Here is a 20,290-nt window from a genome sequence, read left to right on the forward strand (position 1 = left end):
TCTGTACTGTTGCAGGATGTTATCAAATTCCTCCCCCCCCCATTAAGAGTTGTACCATTCCCACCAGTATGTCTTAGTGTGCCTATTTTCCTACAGGTCTATCAAGGGTATGATGTCAGGCTTAACTTTCTGTTAATTTGATAGGTGAGTAATGGTTTCTTAGTGGTTTTTATTTGCATTCTCATCAAGGTTGATTATGATTAAGGGTCTTATCATTTCTTTCTCTGTAAATTAATGTTTTTCCCCATTTTTCTGTCAGAATGTTGGTCTCTTCCTCTTCCTTTTTTATTTTGTATCATTTTGGTATATTGGGGATATTAAACTTTTATAGGTTGCAAGTATTCTCTCAGATTGTCATTTGTCTTCTGATTTTGTTGATTTTTTATTGCCATGCCAGAGTTTCTTTCAAAGTATTTTGTAATCACATTTATAAATCTCTTCTGTGGAAAGTAGTTTTGTCGTAATTAGGAAAGTTAACTCTTCTCCCAAGTTATAAAGAAATGCACTCCCCCCCCCCCCCACCATTGAACTGGTTTGTTTCGTTATTTAGATTTAGATCTTTTATCTGGTTGGAAATTTTTCTAATACATGGTTGAAGAACAAATCTATTTTTTTTTCTTATGGCTGTCCAAGTAACCAAACATCATTTATTAGATAGACCATCTTAACTGGTTATCATCATAGTGTCTGTACCCAACATATTGTAGTCTCTCAAAAGATGTTTGAATGATTGAAAAAAGTACCTCAAAGGTCTTCTAATCCTGTCATTTTATTAAAATTTTGATTATCATATATACTTCTAGAAAGTTCTTTAAAAATATTTAAAATTTATTAAATCTTAGAACAGTTTTAGTGAACATGTGCTAATAATGCGAGATATAGTACAAACTTTGATATGATAGCCATTAGCTTGTTAATGAGAGAGACAGAGACAGCACAAGTGGGGGAGCGGCACAGAGAGAGGGGGAGAGAGAAAATCCCAAGTAGGCTCCACACTGCCAGCACAGAGCCTGATGTGCTCCAACTCACAAACCATGAGACATGACCTGAGCCAAAACAAAGGGTCAGATGCTTAGCCAACTGAGCCACCCAGGTGCCCCAGCTTTATAGTACATTCTTTAAGATCACTTTCAGTATTTTCTTAGCTACTGATACCTTTTTTCCATATTAATTTTATAATCATTTTGTGATTTCCATCCATACACGCTAAAAACTTTAAAAAATATTCATTAAGATTTGACTGGGCTTACTACAACAGTTTTTTCCCTATTTGGAAAATACAGATGAAGAAAACATGCTGATTGGGGAAGAATGTCCATTTTTAAAAGTAGGTATTCTTGTTAACTAAAAAAAGATGGTGTGTTCTTACTTGTCAGAATTTTTATACCTCTTGGTAAAAGTTTAGTTTTCACCAGAGTTTCCTCTTACTTTTGATTATCCCTTATTTTTAAAATGTTGCCTTTGTGAATTTTTTTTCACTATTTGTATTGTATAATGGCTCGTGTCTAAGACTCTTGTTTTAGTATTTTAATCTTTTTTTTGACTGATTATCTGAGTTCCTTTTATTCTTTAAGTTGATATGTTGGATGTTACATGATGAGTAAATATATGTATTTTTATCTTTTCTGTAGTTGTATTTCAGTTCAAGAATCATTGAGGTAGTTTTCAGTAAACAAACAAAAAGCAAATAAACATTGGTCACTCTTTTCAAATGAACTTTGACATGGAAACTTTTCATTTAAACATATAAAATTGCAGTTGTACTAAAGTGAGGGCAGGACTCTAAAACACAGCTCTCCTGGTTTTACTAATTATAGTAACTGAGACATATGAGGAAATTAGTTTGAAAACTGTTGTTAAACCATAACACATTATCTCATTATGGGCTTACTGAACATTTTTATTTCTCTTCTTAATTTTATCTGATAATCAAGTAGATATTGGCTGGGGCTTATGGTAATTTCTTCTAGTTCTAATTTTCTGATAGTATTTATTTTTCAAATCATAACTGGAAACAGTTTTATGAAATTACTTCAAATAACTGTTTTGTGGTTTTAATGTGATTTTTATTGTTTCAAACCTTCAGTATATTAGAAGATTCTCATCGCTGTCAGAATGTCATGTTAATTCCGTTATCTATATTCTAATGTTTTAATAGCATTTTAGTTATGGCATACACCCTTATTTTATTCTATTGTATAAATTTGTGATTTTAAACATTTGCTTAAAAATTCATAAAAACATGAATTCAAGATTTTTCATATAATGTTATATAGTTTTCTGTTATTTAGTATTTTTATGATCTATTAGATCTGTCGATCTATTTTTTTCAGTGTTTAGGATACTGTCAACAGTGAGATTCAAATTTAGAATCTGTCACATTCAGTTGGAAGTTGAAATGATTAGATTAATAGACAGACTGAGACAATTACGTTAGCTCCAGTTGTCCTTTAGCACAGATATTTGCTCTGGTAAAGAGAGAAGAAACAATTCCTGTAGATACAGAAACATTTTTCTTCCTCTTTTGACATATTGTATCTTGAAATAGTAAGATTTATAGTTATATCGTGCTTAGAGGAAGGTTGTGCGTGTGTGTTGATGTAGTGTGTGACAGGTGTCTTCCTGAAACTCAGAACGTCACTTTTTAGTATTTGTGTACATTCTCTGTTTTTTGAGAGTACTGTTTAAGTGATAAACTGATATTCTGTGAGGTCTATTAGAAATGTATGCATAGTGGGGATATTCTTTTTTGTCTTCTTAAAGCTATGTTAATTTAATAGATTTTGTAGTTGAGCAGTAAAAACTGAAAAGGAAAAAAAAAAAAAAAACCCTGAAATCAGTTGGATAAAAGGATTTTACCACCTCATCCCAAAACAGTAGGTGACTGACTAGTAGAGTGAGTAAATGCAGTGCTACTTTTGTCTGTTACTAATGATATAATGTGCTTCCAAGTAGGCACCTTTTGTAATTTCTAACTGTGACATATGTCTGTTGTTTACAGATGTATCTCAGAGCCCAAAGAAGCAAGAGATAAGCAGTAAACTTAGGGTTTTCTAAGGTTTTGGCCACCAGATGTAAACGGTTGAAAAGAAGAAGAAGAAAAAAAGAGGGATCAGGTTTCCTTTCTTTTCCCTTTCTCTTTATTTGCACCTAACATCAGGTGCCCCTCCAGTGTGAGAAAATGGTTATGAAGCCTTCCCTGGCAAAAGATGAAGAACAAGCAGAGAATAGTAGAATTAGAGGACAGGCCATTTTTGCTTAGCTCTTTAGATCTTACTGCAGGTGTCATATGTGAAATATACAGCAGAATAACATACTGGTTGAGAACATGGTCTTTAAGATGAAGCTTTGCTGCTTTTATTAGCTGTGTGATCTTAGGTATGTAACTTCTTGCATGAGTCTTTCTTTCCTGTCTCTTAGTGTCATTTGTAAGGATTCTGTGAGATCATGTGTGTAAAGTGGTGTAACACAGAACCAGGCATATAGTGTATGCTCTGTCAGTAAATAGTTCCTGCTGCCATTGTTGCTATTATTGTCATAGGGGTTTTTGGTAATAGATATCAGTAAGATTCCAGTTGAGGTTATATGTGATTCTGCTGCATACTAAAAGGTGAGAAATTTAAATTATTTACTTGAATTAGACTTTCACTACCTATAATCTTGATCAAAATTAGTGTAACTATCAAAAGTGTTGGTATTTTTATCTTCTAAAATATTTATTAACACTTTGAGCATAAAGATTACATAGTCGTTCCTGATTTTTTTTCTTTGACCAAATGTAGTGCAAATAGAATTTAACATTATATTTTCATGTGTAATCATAATCACATAGTACTGGGCATGAATAAGGCACAGCTACTATTGGTGAGATGTTGAGATATTATAATATAAAAATTCATGTTTTCTGAAGAATTACTCTTGCATATTGAGAGTGGAAGGTCAAGAGTAAATTAATAGAATATTTATTTTAAAATACAGATTTTCAGCAGCATTAGGAAACTTTATTATTTGATCGAGTTTTCTTTGAGAACTCTATGTTACCAGATTACTGTCACTTCTCAAGATAGTATTCTCAGGGATGTTGAAATGATTTTAAATTGATGTGTAAGATAGGAGGAATTTAGTTGTCTGTTAAGAATTCTGCTTTTCAAAGTCAACTTTTTAAACTTGAATTTTTCCGGAAGAAAAATACTATCTTTTAAAGGTCCTGCACTATAATCATAATTTAGGCAGATAGTGCTTGGGTTCTGTTTCTGGGTACATAATTGCGCATGCATACATGTACACACATATACCCTTTTTTAAAAAAACTTCTGAAGTAGAAATGAGAGAATTACTCTACATTGAAGGAAAGATTACTTTTGTCTTTCCTGAAACTTACTTACCTAATTTGGTATTATCCTCTTATGTGTGACTTTTATTTAATGAGTTTGGCATTTAGTAACTTTAGTGTTTTTATAATCATATAGAATAAATTAAGTGAGAAATGGACTTAACCAAGAGCTGGGATGTTATATAGCTTGGCTTTCAAAATTACTCTATGTAGAATAGAATACTTAAGACTACTGAATTGAAAATGGGAGATATATTCAGTATAAATAGAATGTAACATATTAAATAATAAGTACTTAAACAGTTTCTGTGATTCTGAACTTTAACAATTATTACAGTTCTGTTTTGGTACAGTATCTCTTCAGAATAGAATCAAGGATAAAAATGATTGTCATTACAATTAGGATAAGTAACATCTTCATTAGATTTAGATCGTTAAATTTTACATACTTTTATGAATTAAAAACACTTTCAAACTTAGTGGGTTACTATTTCTTGATTTTAAACTTTGTAATGGAACCAAACAGAATTACTGTGAAAATATTTGTACTGTAACACTCAGTAAAGATTTTTTTGTTTACTTCTTTTTTTATTAAAAACTTGGTAAAAGTGCGTTGTATACATTGTCATCCTAGAATCAAGTGTTCATCAAACATTTGTAGTTTTCCCCCATCCCTCCCAAAAAAGGTTTTAAATTGGTGACATGGAATAGTTGTCATCTACCAAATTAAAAACTGCAGGTTTGTAAACTTGGCACTCAGAGAAAGAAGTAGGTGCCATAAAATGATTAAGTATTGGCATGTGTACACCTGCTGTCAGGAAATAAACTTCCCATATGTTGCAGTTTGGCAGACATGCATCTTAAAAATGTATTGAATGAAACTGCTGCTGCACTCTTTATCCTGTATCTTTTTTCAACAGTACATTCTCTTTGTGCCTGTAATTACTTTTGCTTCAGTTGGAGGAACCTGTTGTATTTTTACAGATATCCTTGAAGTTAAGTGGTAGTACTCCTTAAGAGTGCAATAACTGATCTAATAGAATAACTCATTTAAATACTAGCTTGGCCCTTAACACCAACAAGGAAACAAACTGTCTATTTTGAAACATTTACTTTTTTTTTCTTATAAAAACTTGAGCCTGAGACACATTGATTTTTCACATTTTATCACATGTCAAAATAATTTTCCCCCAGTATATGTATTAATAAAAGAAAATGAGTATCTCAATTGTTATTAAAAGGTAAATACTTAGATGAGAATTGCATTGATGAAACATCTGAACTTTATAAATGTGTTTATGGAGTAATTCAACTAAATCTTATTGCATGGAATATAGTTTTAGAACCCTAGAAGAGTCAGGTCAGAAAATTTGTCCTTTGCACAATTACAAATTTTCCTTAAGATTGACAATAATGTTTTATTTACATTTAATTATATGTTAAAATGAAAAACTGAATCTAAAATGAGAAGGGTCTTTTGACTGTCTCCATTTCTTAAATTAAAATTTATGTGGAAAATATATGCAAATACATCTTATTGGCCCTTAACGTAAGCCTTGAACCATTGATGTGTGCATGCTTTTTATTGCATGTTAATACACAGAATCCCCTTATACAGTTTTTTTTTTTTTTAATAGTTTCTTTTGGGATACCTTTTTTGTTATATAATGGTATTTTTAAGAATTACTTTCAGAAATTAAAAAAATAGTTTTTGAATTTCTGTATGTGATGAATTTTAACTAAAACTTGTCCTATGGATGTAATCAGTTTTAACTATACATGCTTTTAGCAATATTTTACAGATTGCACATTTGAAAAAAAAATTGTCTTTTCTAGTGTAATTTACGATGGCGATACCTGCCTGCCTTTTCTTTTGCTGCGTTGGCACAAGCGTTGTGCTTATTTTGTTGTAAATGGTTCCAGTATTTTATCAGTTCACTAGGCTGGAACTGATGAGAGGTAATTAGGTGGCTGTATTTACAGCTTGAATAAGAAACTCGCCAGTGATTGAACACAAACTCGTTGGGAGGGGGCACAGGATCAATTCTCAACTTGGCAAGACAGATCCCTACATATACATCTTCCAAGTGCAAACGACGGATACTTAAAGAAACTTTAAAGATCTTCTCTGCCAGATCTCCAGAAAAAACATAACCAGTCCCAGAACAGAAGACAGGGTAGCGTTCACTTGGGTAGAGGTCTGGTGGCATGTACCACTTGCTCTCTTTGTTTCGATTGGGTGCGTATCCTCTCATTAGGTAACCAGTGAAGTAGTTATGTCTGGGAGGCAGGTCTGGCTTCAGTAACTTATGTATTAAATATTCAGTGTTGACAAACATGTCACTGTCAGTTTTCATAACATATGGAATATGTGGACAGTACGTTGCAACCCAGTTCATGCCCATTAGTGTTTTAATTGTCAAATTGTAGTATGTATCTAAATATTCCTGTTGGACTATATCATGATATTGTCTGCTTTCTTCCAGTATTGCACGTTGAAGGTAGCCATTTAACTTAATACTTACGCCCAGCAAAAAAATTCTTGTGATTTGGATACCAGGTGCTAGACTTTCATTGCCCCAAGTTTGCCGAATAGCTCTTCTAGCTTCTATTTGTCCAGGTTCTGCAGCTATTAGCAGTATTAAAAAAGGGCTCTTCTCTTGGCATTTTTCAGGTTCATTGATAATATATTTGAAATGATATGAATTCGGATGTCCGATACCTTTTTCATTGTAAATACTTCCATTGGCACTAAGTGTATTCTCTAGCCCTGTAACTCCCTGTGGCGACAGGTCTGTGTTATTGGAGTTAGTTGCTGTTTGAGGCCTCAGAGTTTGAGGGACTGTTTCTTTCCAAATGTTCCGGAGAGAGCTGTGGTTTGTCTCACTTTTTGTAGAACGAAATCCTCGGAAAGTGTATGTTACAGGGTTTTCTTTAAATCCAGCTCTGCCTGGCAGCCAGTCATGATGATTGAAAAACAAAAACATAGCAAAAATAAACACTAGAGAAAGTACACCAATAAGATGGGTACGGAACAGAGACCTCTTGGCATTCCAGCTCATCTTTGCAAAGCAGCAGTGTCTTCTCCTCCACTGAAGCATGTTGTAAATATCCAGTAATGGGATATGAGATACTGGAGGCTGAAAATGTTGTTTCCTTCTCCTGAATCAATACTTTTCTTTGGTAATCATTTTTTAATTCGGTCACGTTGTCTCCCATGCAGTCATTCTATAAAGATGAAGCATAAAAATTTACAAAATGCAAAATATTATAGAACTGCCTGAAAAGAGACTTTGGGTGTTAATAATATTAGGGCAAATAGGAGTTTTTAAGTTGTGAAAATATGATAACCCAGGGATGAAATTTATAGTTTGTTTATCCTTGGTAACATATAATCACTGGGAATAGGATGAGCACTTTAAAGAGAAAAGTGATGGATTAATTTTCTTCCACTTATTTCATTGTCTGAGTAGTTCTGGTCATTTGTGCTTTTGACCTGAGTTAAAGATTTAAAAGTTGTATGCATGTAGAAGAGAACAATGTTCCTAGATTCCTGAGAGAGGCCATGTAAGAAGGCCTGAGAGCAGATGGAAAATTTATTGGCATTAATTAAAATTGATTTGACATACCATTGGTGGTATGGTGCACAGTCAGCGGCCTTTTTTGTAAAACGGTCATGTATCAGTTGTGGGACAGACGGTGCAAGGTTGATTATGGCAGAGTTCTGTTAGTCACAGTACACTGCTTGGCATGTTTCCATTGGCCCCTACTGTGTTGAGAAAGTCAATGAGAAGATGCACCTGTCAAAATTAATTTTCAGGGTCCAGTAACTTCAGTACAGGATTTTAAGACTAATAAATGATGAACATTTTCAAATACTCTTTCTAATTTTAACCTTCCACTTCAAAGATGAGGTATTCAGGAGATCATGATCCTTACTTAGACTTAAGACTGAGTTTTAAAATATAGTAACTAATTATCTTTAATTATCTTTGGCCTTGGCAGAACACTCTCACATATCTCAGTTGAGTCTCCATGTTAGAATTAAACAAAGAACTACTTTGAACAATCCTTTCAGGTTTGTTACAAAATACAGGCACTAGGTACTATCATATCCAGCTGTTTAAAATTTTGAATTTTACAAAATGCATTTTAAAAGATTCTTGAGTTTTGCTGTGTTCTACATTTGTGTGTAGAGAATTTGTTACATTTTTAGGACTTCTGGTGGTGTGACACTCATTAAAGCCCTAGATTATTTTTCACTACTATTATTATTATTTTAATGTTTATTTGTTTTTGAGAGAGAGAGAGAGAGAGAGAGAGAGAGAGAGACAGAGACAGAGCTTAAGCAGGAGAGGGGCAGAGAGAGAGATTGAGAGAGAGACGTGGAATCTGAAGCATTAAAGCCCTAGATTTTAAGATGTCAGTATGGGAGGTTCATTATTCTCCATATTAAAAACTGCTGGTGTTACCTTTTAGCAAGGTTTTTCGGTTCACAGCACAGATTTTTCATGGTTTTCAGTTTGTTCTTAGTTTTTCTAGATCAAGGAGTGGAGGTAGAGGTGGGTAAGGGGCTGTAGCTTGAATTCTATTTTTAAAGAGAAAACCCTTCTCGAGAAGGGAATTAATAATTTCAATTTCTTCAACTTTTTCTTATGAAAATTATTTCTTTAAGCAAAAGAAACTAGCCAATTTAAAAATTTAATTTAGAAGCATTTTGTTTATTTAAAATTCTGTACATACATACCTATGTGTTTGTTTAGCCTGTGATATTAAGAGATTCGTGCTTAATGCCAAATTTGTTTAACTTTGACATGAAACTTAATTATTTTGGGAAAATAATGGTAGTTACATGGAAGCCTTCATATAATTGAATAATTATAGTAAAACTCACGTATCAGGTGTATGAAGTACTTTGAAAATAATGATTGAAAGTGTTAAACATATATGAATGAAAGTACTATTCTAGTAAAAGCCACTAGGAGGAGCAAGTGGGTGGGAATTTGAACAAATTTCTAAAGTATAATACTAAAGGCGCCAGCTTTTGATAATTTTTAGTATCTGAAATTATGTAGTACTTTTAGAAGTTATGGTTCTCAAATATAAAAAAAAAATGTTTAATCATCCTGTGAGATACGGAAAAGTGATTCTTTTTTAAGTATGGAGGTTTAAAAACATAGAATCTATTTTGCTATTTATTAGAGTTTATTTACATGAATTTTAATTTCACATTGCTACAATAAAGACCAAGGCTGTTCACTGTACCAGCAAAACATAGCTGCTGTGAGCTAAACTGAAAATAGGCTGAGTGTTCTGATTTAGAAACTCAGTTTTTTCCTTCCTGTACTTGTTAATAGTTTGCCATTCTATTTAGACCAGGAAACTCTTTCTAATCTTTTATTTTCAAATGAAATATTTTATAAATAGCAATGATTCTTCCTCCACTCCGCATAGAAGCCAGTAGATATAAGGGTTAGGTGTATAAATTTAAAAGAAACAAAGTTGCTTTTTAAATTTATTTAGAAATCCATTTTAAACATTCCAAAGCTAAGTTAAATATGTCAACTTTTTGTTGATATGTGCTTGATATCTGGTTGAAGTCCAATCATTTACATCTTCTAAAAGTATAAATTTGATGGTTTGAGAAGCAGTACATACAAGGTCAGATTTTTGAATAAACGACTGAAGAAATGAATGAAGATAAATATCATAGTAATAAACTAATATTTTTATGAAAGCAACATACCTGAAGTGATATCTCTGAAGTATTTCCATGTTACAGAAAACAGCATATTGTTATATAGTATAATCTAGCATAAATACATAGTTTATGGTCCTATATGATTTTGTAGCAATAAGTGATAGAGATGCATCTTAAGTTAAATTCATGACTTAATATTTGTAAATATTAAGCTTCCCAGGCTTAAAATCCGTATATACTCATTGGGTAATCTCCCATTGATAAATAAAGTATATGTGTCTAGCTTTAAAAATTTCTTTATTGAAAGTTTCTCAGGCATTCATCATAATTTCTGTTCCTCCTTTTTATTAAATATCTAAATTACTCTCCAGTTATTGCCTGTTATATATTCTTAAAAAGTGGGAACATGACAAGAAAGTTAAAATATTTTTGTCAATCTAAATAGTTTCACACTTCTGCATTTTCAGCATAGAAGTACCTTTGATTTAGCTCTTAGGGTTTTTTATGATAATTTTTTTAAGTTATTAATGTATACTTACATATTATGAATTGTACATGGAGAGAATGTTGCTGTGAAATGTTCAGTTACTTCTCACATACTTGCACTCTCTCTTACACACACACACACACACACACACACACACACACACTTTTTATCGTTTGTCTTTAAAAAGTGTTGATATCTAGTCTGTTGGAACAGTCCTAGATTAAGTGGTGCTTGAATAAAAAAATTCTATACTTTTGTTTTGAGATCTAGTTTATAAAAGTGTTTAATTGGTGTTGTTAACATTAACAGAAAAAGCACTAAGAGAGACTTGAGATTTTTACAGCTGTATTTTTTTATTTAATACCATCTGATTTCATTCTATAGTGGAATAAAAATTCATGGTATGACAGAGTTGATGTTGAGATGTAATAATTATAGGGCTTGATAAACTTGATTAATCTTAATTTTAGAATAGAATGCTTACATATGTCTTTAAAATATTTGCCTTTTGTGATTATTAAATAATAGGTTATTGAGTTGTATTGTGAGATTGAGCAAATATCAGGTTCTCTAGTAGATTGTAAAAAATATTTGAAATATATTTGAGCTCCTGACCCGTGAGTTGCTCTTCTGTGATTGTTGTTTAAATAGTTTATTAGATTTATTTCTGCCCTGCACATACATACCATGATGGTAGTTCATTAGCACATATTAATAGCCTAGAAGCACAGTAGCTACATTTATATTTAATTTTTTGTCCTTGTATTGCTGTTCATGAATATTTTTATATCAGGTTATTTTCACATTATGTTTTGAATTTCACTGAAAAATTATCACCAAGGACAGTCTTATATTTGATCATTTAGAATGAGTTGCTTAAAATGAAAGTTCACTGTTTCAAGTGGGGGAATTTTTAGCAACTATTGCTGTTTCTTTGTTTAAAGTTGTATTCATGGACACGGTAATAACATGCAGATCTGCTGTGGTGGTGTTCTGTGCATAAAACTCACACTGCCTTGTGTGATCCTGTGCAAATGCTTTCCTTTTAATATTCTTACAGCTCGAGAGTAAGATTTGTTGATACTCTCTTAGATTGTGTTTGTTGTCTTTATTTAGGGAGATGGATCTGGGATAATTTTGTTAGTAAAAGCTGTTATATGTTAATAATTTGTTTGAAAAGGACTTTGGAAAAAAGCTCCTAATATTAAGATCATCTTTGATACTATTTAATGTAATTTCACTGCATTGTCTCTTTGATAGCCATTTTTAAGAGATCACTTTATTTACTAGATAAGAATTCATTTTGACCTAATTTGGTAGAGGCTTGCTATGTTTTCTTTAGAGGGCTAGTTTTTTTCTTTTTAAGTTTAATTTTTCAGAGAATCCTTTAAGCACATCTTGATACTATTTGCCTGTTCTCTTTTATACATCCGTAATCTGTAATTACTCCAAGCTACATAATTATTTGAATATAGCAATGACAGTTTTAACAATGACAGATTTTAAAATCATATATCTAGAAACCCTTTCATAGTTTTCAAGGACGGTGAACAGGATGAACTTGTTTATCAGATATTAGTGCCTCCAGGGCTATAAAAAGGTAGCAGACATTTAAATGAATATTACACACAAGATATCGACATACCTTCCTTGGTCAGGCCATTTATGTGGAGAGGATTATGCCCACTGAAAATACTTTTGGCACGCCATCACTTCAGCAAAAAAGATGCTATCGAACATGCGCACATCCCCCAATAGTCTGCCTCCTGCGATTGCTTTTCACAGTATCCAAAGTGTCCATCTGTCTGCTTGTCTTCGAGTTACCCTCCTTGTTCATATGGGTCCTAGTCTTCTGAGATTTTTCCTTTCTTTCATTTTCTTTCTCTTTCTTTAAACAAAAGAGCTGTAGTTGTCCGGTCTATTCGGAGCACTGTTGACTCTTGCCGACAGTTGATGCATTGAAGCTTTTTACATCTGCTGTTTTCCTGGCCGGACAATGCAGTGCTGTATTCTCTTCTCAGTATCCATATTTCTAGTAATAACACTGAGCTGCAATGTAAAGCAGCCGGAGCTAGAATGTAGTGCTCCGATTGTATTGGAATAGAATAGGATTTAACTCTCTTTCGTTGTTGCCTGGCAGCTGCAGGAAGGATTTTGAGCAGTTTTACTGGGGTTTTAGTCTATAATATGAAATCCACAGTTCCTCAGCTGCTGCACAGGCAGGCAGCAGTTTAAATGTGGGCTTGACAGATGCTCTCTCTGACAGAGCAGAATTTAACGTCACTGCTTGGCTGAATCCCACGTGATTGTTTGCATTCATTTTGACTAAAAACCTAAGGTAGGGAGAAGCTTAGAGATTTTGCTTCTGTGAGATAAATTATATATATTCAGTGTAAGTATAGTGGTGAGTGCATAATATGAAAATGGGATGATTATGAAATGGTTATAATTTTATTTTTTCCTTTTTTTTTAACTTTATGCTTAAGCACAGGCTTTCTAAATGTTTTCAGTGTTAGATGTTGGTTTTCATGTTTCTTACATGATTTTATAGGACATAAGCAATATAAGCTTTTATAAAATGTAACTTGGTGCAATTTAACCCCTTCAGTGCACTTCTTCCTTTGAAGTTTATTTTCTCAAATTATTCCAATTTTACTAATATCTAGAGAAGACTTAGACCATTTATTTTTTATACCGCTACCCCCAATTTTCTGGAGTTTATAAATCAGCTGGAGTGGATTGCTTTAATGATGCATGATGTGACATAGCCCACTTCTTTTTTGCTATTATGTGGTTTCCAGTGTTCTTGAAGGCAGCAAAACTTTATTTTTAATTACTTTTTAATGTCAGCATTTATTTTTTTTATTTTTTATTTTCTTTAAAATTACATGTATGATAGAATTCAATAAAATGATGCAGTGGATACAGCACACTTGTACAGGATCTTGGTGGATAATGAGGTTTAACTAATCATATTTAATTGTCCAAATATTTCAAGATTGTTTAGTAACTTGCCTCCAAGAAGATTTTTTAGTAAGCACTAGATACTTATTCTGAAATATTTCTTTGTATGGTTAGTCTCCTGGGCACCTTGCTTTTTTTCTGCAAAATACTGGGGCATGGTCTCTTTTTTTTTTTTAAATAGCCTGAATTATCAGTTTTTCCTATGAGACTTGAGGGATATTAACTCCTAAAAATTTATCGTTTTAGAACCTAAGCTATATATTTGTAGTCATAAATATGCTTTATCCCACCTGTCTTCCCCAGTTAAGTCTGTTACCTTTTCTCTATTATTTTTGTCCTATTTTTTTTTTTCTTGGAAGGCAGGAGGTTTATTTTATACGGCTGGGCTCAGAGGAGATACTTCTCCAGAGATCTGAGATGCAAGCACAAGTATGGGGGACAATTTACAGTCCGTTGCTTCTGCATTCTGCATTAGTAGTAATTTGGTGCACACAGCAAGTAGGGCAGGAAGAAGAACCTGGAAGAGGAGTCTCTAAGCTAGGAACTAGAGCTTATATCAGTCCCGTAGGCCATGGTATGGTGCATAACTTTACTTATTTTCTCAATGTTCCCCTCTTTGATGCCTCTTTCAAAAATCTTTATTAGTAGGCATCACCCTTTGGCTCTAGGGGTTGGTACTCTTGGATGGCTAAGATGCGTGTTGCAGTTTGGCGAGCAGTGGTGTTTGCAGTGAAGCGTACCAGGGTGTTTAGAATATAGGGGCCGGTGGTCACAAGTAAAATTTTGGAAAGGAGGACTCCTGCCAGGGCAGGGAGCCAGGATGTCCAGTTTGTGGGGCAGCCTCTATTAGTCCAATAGTAAGGAGCAAGGTCAGGGTTATGACCCTGGTAAGGAGCAAGGGTTGGCAGAGTTGCATCTGAGCACCTGGACTTGGTTCACACACTGAGTCCTCAAGCTTCTGCTGTGTGCAGGCCAGCCAGCTTCCGGGGTAGGGCTGGAGTAGGGCTGAAGATTCCAGGGGCCAGCGTCTTTTTGAGGGTCAGCTTGAGCGGGTTGACTAGGTCTGAGTCACTTCACCAGGTTGAGGACTCTTCCGAGTTGGCCGCCTTAATTCTGGAGTGATGGACCCATGGGGTCTTATTATTATCCCCACAGAATAATGACCATAGAAGATTGTCTATACATGAAATACTGTGACAGTTTTTCTGTAGTTTACCTCAAGTTGTCTAGTTTAGGCAAACAACAAACATTTAAAGACAGAACTAGAATTTAAATCTATAATGGTGCATTGTTGAAACAGCTTTTTCTCTCTAAAATCCCCCATTTCCAGAGATAGCCAAATCAAGACCAATGCATTTGTAGAACAAGTCCAGTCTTAACAAAACCTGGCCTAATTATTTACATAAGCTCAGCAAGAATAGCTGTTGATCGTGAGGATCTTTTAAAGTTTGCTTTGCTAGAACCTTTTATAAGGAATCTCCAGATTGAACTTTTAGTAGTCTCTCCAGGCCAGAAGCCAAGCCAAATACTTGTCATCAGACAGGCCTGCAGTACCTCTTCACGAATTCCCCTTCATGAGGTGAATTCCTCTTCACGAGGTCCCCAAGATATCCTGAGGTTCTTGCACCTTCCAGGAAGTGACCTTCTTTACTCACCTGGTGTGGCTGCTGGGAACTCTGTAAGCGAGGTATTCAGCCAACATTTCCAAGTGGCTTTATGACTCCACGTTTCATAAAGCCAGCCTTAGTTCCTTAAAGCTGTCTGGTCATATCTGAGTCTATGAATGTCACTCACAAAGATGACATTCCAGTCAAGGCCTTGGTAAAATAACCAGTATTTCCAATGGTGACCTGTTACAAGATGAACAGATTCTTATTGAACTTACGCAAACAATTGTAATTGCCATGAAAGAAAGAATACTCACTGAGACTTTTTGTATTTCAGAGGGTTTAGGTAGAGAGAAAAGATAAGTGCTTCAGTTTACAAATGAATACTTTATGATATTTCTGTGTATCATCTTAAGAGAAAGTTTCCTTAATCTGGAAGAGCAAACATTTTCATTTAGTCCCATGTTCCTAATTCTTGTTCAGTTTGAATGCAGCTTTTTAGTTCTGGAAATCTTTCAAATACCTGTATTTGTCCTCAAAGTCCTTTTTACAAATCTAAATGACAAAAATCTCAGAAATAGACATTGGTCATTATGATGCAGTTGACAAAGAAATTTGGTTATTTCTGTGACACATAACACTTCAAGTAATTAGTTAACAGCATTTACCAGTGCAGTACAACCTAAGGTTTATTACCATTGTGCGACAGTGCTTTTCCAAGCAACTTAGCATCCCAAATAAAAGGGCCTAATTGGTCAAAAATACTTCATTTAAAACTTTATTTATTATAGCATTATATAGTTGTTAGCAAAATCTAGCTCCTTTAACACTGAGAAGTTTTAACTAAGCAGTCAAAGACCTGATACAAATGAAACCTAAAGCTTTGGTTTTCCTGGCAGTCAAAAGAGAAGAAAACCTTTGTTTACATTGTCTTCAACAGTCGAAGAAAACTTTGTCTTTTGAAGAGAGAGAAAAGCAGAATTTCAGCCTTATACCAGTGTACTTTTAAAATTCCATGCATCTCAACCTTAGTCCATCCTGAGCACACATAAGATTACTTTCCAAAGATTTTCCTGCACGAACCTTCTACAACTTTCCTTTGCCTTCAAACTTTGTCCCCAAACCATTTCTCTCCAAATAGCCAGTCTCAATTAGGACAAAATTATTTTCTTTTACCCTCAATAAAAGATGTGTCTTGCATACCTCCTACTTTCCTACATTAGGGTTGGTACACTTCAGATGGTAAATTCACGAACCAATTAAGCACAATGCATGTTTTCCAATAGGTCCAAATAGCCTTAGTTTCTCTGCAATAAGAAGTTAAAAACACAAACCTATGTTCAGTAATCAAAGCTTTAGCACTGCATCATGCAACAAAACTTTAAAGTTTCAGGTTACCAATTTGAAAGATATCTTAGCAATTACCCATGAAAAGTTTGGGATAGACAAAATTAACTATCATTTTAAGTCATCTTTTTGCTAACAAATTGCAGCAGAGATAACATGAGCTTATTTGATCTTTAGTCAACCTTGGTAGAATGGAAGTTTCATATTTAATGCTGATAACTTTAAAGACAGAGCCAACAAACTTAAATTAGTTTCACTTGCGTCCACTTAAAAGTCAATCAATCTTTCCCCATTGTCAATTTTCACCTGGGACACCAGTGGAGGTTTCTGAAGTGGGTGGTCCAAGGGAGTGCACTTTGCTCCGTGACCTCGAGGGTGGGAGGAGGAGCCAGTGGTACCTGAGGCACTGAGGATGGTATAGGAACCAGTTATGTGGACCGCACGCAAGTTGGCACAGAAACAGGAGGGGAGGGGAAGGCAGAAGAGGCAAGGTGCCAGCAGAAGGCAGAGAAGGAAAACCCGATTGAAAACCTTAGCTCAGACAGAGGAGCAGACGCCGTGTTTTTTTCACCAAAGTGGAAATACGGAGTCCACATCAGGCCAGTGAAGACCTGGAATTTCCCCAAAACAAATAGAGTTTCAGCAACTGCTTGAGAATATTCCTTAAAGTCCCCATCCCGAGGTAGACTAACCACAGTTGGCTCCAATTATAGCTGTTAACCCGGAAATGAATGAGGGAGAAGCCCTCACATCTTAGGCAGAGGAACAGAGAGAGAGAGTCAATGTCCTCTTCAATCTGATTCTGTCTCAGCCAAACCAATAAGGCCCCCTTCTCAAGGTTCCTTCTGATAACGGCTGGGTTTTGGAGGCCCCTTCCGATTCGGGCACTCATTCTTTTCCCTTTTCCTTGTAGTAGACACATTGGTATTTTGCTAAGGGGGGGCTCTGGGCTTCCCCCCTTTTGGCGGCTGGACCTTCCCCATCCCGATGCCGCCATAGACTGTATGCTATTCACCACAGAATCACCCACGGGCCCACTCAGGCACCGTGGGCTTTTGGAAACCTTAAGGGTGCCCGTCTGTGGAGCCACAGAATCGAACTTGGCAGGCGAGCCAGACAGAGTCACACATTGACACTCACACACACACCAGAGGTTATTACATTCCCTCCCACAGAATTCCTGTAAGACATCTGAGGTCTGTCTCCGAGGAGTGATCAGGTTCCTCTTCCACTCTTGCCAGTGGCCTCACTAGATTGGGGCCCCGGCCTTACTGGTTCTGACGTCGGGTCCAGGTCCTCACCTGCCAAGTCTCCTTGAGTCCAGAGGGGACAGGGGAATGGGGCCGGCCCTAGGCAACGGAGCAGGAGACTGCCGAAATTCAGGCAGGGCGCGCCTTCTCCCTTGCAATTCCTCATTCTGTCACCCCTCGCCCCTCTCCCAAACCGGTGGCAACAGTGGGCCAGGGCAGTTGGGTTTCCCAGTCAGGGAACCAAATATGTTATGGAACCAGGCTGGAATGCTGGTGGAAAAACCAAGCGGCACTCAGAGATCTTGGAAGCCCACCGGTGGGCTCAGAGGAGATCCTTCTCCAGAGATCTGAGCCTGTCCTATTTTTTAGTGTAGCTGATGACATGTGTTTGGTACTTGTAGGAATCTCCTCTGACTTTTTTAAGGAGTATTTGCAACTTTGCCAGAAATGCTAGGAGGAATGTTAAAGAGTTTTATAAATGGGAAGCCTAAGGCCTAGAGCTTTGGCTTTTCCTAGTTAAATATGAAGGAGAAAATTGAAAGCCAGGCTTTTATTTTAGTTCCTATGTCCACTCATTACATGCTCACTACTTTTTTTTTTTTTTTTTTTTACTTAAATGTAGGTAGCAGAATAAGGCTTAAGTGCCTACTTAAAATAATGTATTTTACACAAGTGGAAGTGGATTTTAGAAGATCAGTATTGTATTTATCAGTAATTCCTTACATAGGATTTGACTATGCAGCTAGCAGCAGTGACTATTATTTACCCAAAATCAGATCGCAGGCTAAGCCTACCTAAATTGTTAGGTAAAAGAATTTTTTTTCCTCATAATAGTTTTAGTATCAGAATACCCATTTTAAAGATGACGAGCCAGTGCTTAGAGTTGTAAAATAATTATCCCAGATATCAGCTAATTAGTGATAAGAGAGTCCAGCTGGGAATTAAAGCAAGATTATATAAGTCTTTATGCACTGTTCTTAACCATTATACTGTATAACATTGGAGAAATTGTGGGGAGTTTTTTATAGGAGTGGCACAGCACACCCAGAAATCATTCATAGAATTATAAATGGATGTTGGTTTATATTTTCACTTACCAAATACATATTGATAAAACTACTTTTTGCCAATATATGTAGTTAGGCACAGTTTATTAAATATTAGGGAGACAGAGTCTTAGACATATTCCCTATCCTTTCTCTAGGAAGGATAAGACAATTATTTTTGCTACTTCTTTTGATTTGACTCTTTTTTGGTGTCCCATTGGATATATTATAGATCTTGATTATTAAGAGAGCGTTATTAGATAACCTACTGGTTAATGGTTCTCCCAGTACTGATTGGAGCCCCTGAATTCCCAGCAGACTGTTTTTTCAGTTATGCTTGCTAAGGGTTAATGTAGCAAAAGAGACTCCTAGAAACTAATAAAAAGGTGCCTGTGTACTTAATCAGAATGTACTTTAAACTTTAGTTACACCTGCCATCAGTTTCTTAAGTTTAAATTAAACTAGCTAAGCACTTTACATAAAGTACAGAAAAACAGCAGACATGAGATAAAAGTTCCTTTAGTGACTTTTTCTAGCAACCTGCATGTTTCCAGCCAAGAGAAACTGTAAAAATCTTATGACAGGCAAGCTTGTAGAAGTTCTTCCTTTAGTCTAGTTTCTTTTAACATCTGAATTCTATGGTTAAACTTTCTCAGTAAATGTGACATGTTCTTTGTCACACTCAGCAAACTGGCAGCTATTTTATTAAGTTTTATAGTCATAAATGCCTTGTAATTTTTACTTCCATAGGTCTACTTTTTAATCTTATAACACATCCCTGATGGAAGAAGTAGGCTGTTATTACTCTGTTTTGGCCAGAACTGTCCAGGTTTTTTTTTGTTGTTGTTTTGTTTTTTGTTTTGTTTTGTTTTTTTGGATTTTCCTGGGCATGTCTACAGTAGTTCTCTAGGAGACAGAATTTAAAGACAGGATTTGCAGTGCCTCCTGACTCTTAATTTCTATTGAGTACAGAAGTAATTGTTACTTTATTCATGTGGTTAGTAGCTTTTGAGTTATTATTACATGATAAAATAGGTATAGATTTGCTCACTGATAGTAAAGATAAGTCATTTCATGGAATTCTACTTTCTGTATAAATTCAACTAAATGTCCTTGGTAAAAAGAATGAGGGAGAGGGGCGCTGGGGTGGCTCAATCGGTAAGCGTCCAACTCTTGGTTTCGGCTCAGGTCATGATCTCACGGTTTTTGTGAGTTCAAGCCCTGCATTGAGCTCTGGGCTGGCAGCAGGGAGCCTGCATGGGATTCTCTGTCTCCTCTCTCTCTGCCCTTGCCCTACTTGTGCTCTCTCTCTCAAAATAAATAAACTTAAAAAAAAAAAATGAAGAAAAGGGAGTGGGGGGTAACAATTCAACCATGGCAAGGTGATTCACTGAGAATGAGCAAATATCCTTGAATAATGTGAGAAGAGGAGACATGAATCTGGTTTTCCCTACATTGGTCTTCATTCCTGTTTGTGCTTTAGCATGAGGAATTGGCCCCTAAATGCCAGCGAGTTTTTTATTTTCAGCCAGTGCTCACATGAAGAACTAGTTCT

At 35.3% G+C, this 20,290-nt stretch overlaps 2 protein-coding genes across 4 annotated transcripts in view; one reads left to right on the top strand and one right to left on the bottom strand.

Annotated features, from left to right (window-relative positions):
* CDC73 (cell division cycle 73) overlaps positions 1 to 20,290 on the top strand; it is a 143,943-nt gene that overhangs the window by 57,869 nt on the left and 65,784 nt on the right. The window lies entirely within an intron of this gene.
* B3GALT2 (beta-1,3-galactosyltransferase 2) lies at positions 808 to 12,763 on the bottom strand. Of its 2 annotated transcripts, XM_045456144.1 has the most exons (3): positions 12,167 to 12,763; positions 7,963 to 8,102; positions 808 to 7,561 (listed from the first exon to the last, which is right to left on the bottom strand). In XM_045456144.1, the coding sequence occupies exon 3, from the start codon at positions 7,432 to 7,434 to the stop codon at positions 6,166 to 6,168; it is 1,269 nt and encodes a 422-aa protein (XP_045312100.1). In that variant the 5' UTR covers positions 7,435 to 7,561; positions 7,963 to 8,102; positions 12,167 to 12,763; the 3' UTR covers positions 808 to 6,165. The 2 variants fall into 2 exon arrangements, with proteins under 2 accessions (XP_045312100.1, XP_045312101.1); XM_045456145.1 differs by lacking the exon at positions 7,963 to 8,102.

The sequence above is a fragment of the Leopardus geoffroyi genome, chromosome C3 (assembly GCF_018350155.1).
Source record: "Leopardus geoffroyi isolate Oge1 chromosome C3, O.geoffroyi_Oge1_pat1.0, whole genome shotgun sequence".
In the NCBI taxonomy this organism is placed as follows: Eukaryota; Metazoa; Chordata; class Mammalia; order Carnivora; family Felidae; genus Leopardus; species Leopardus geoffroyi.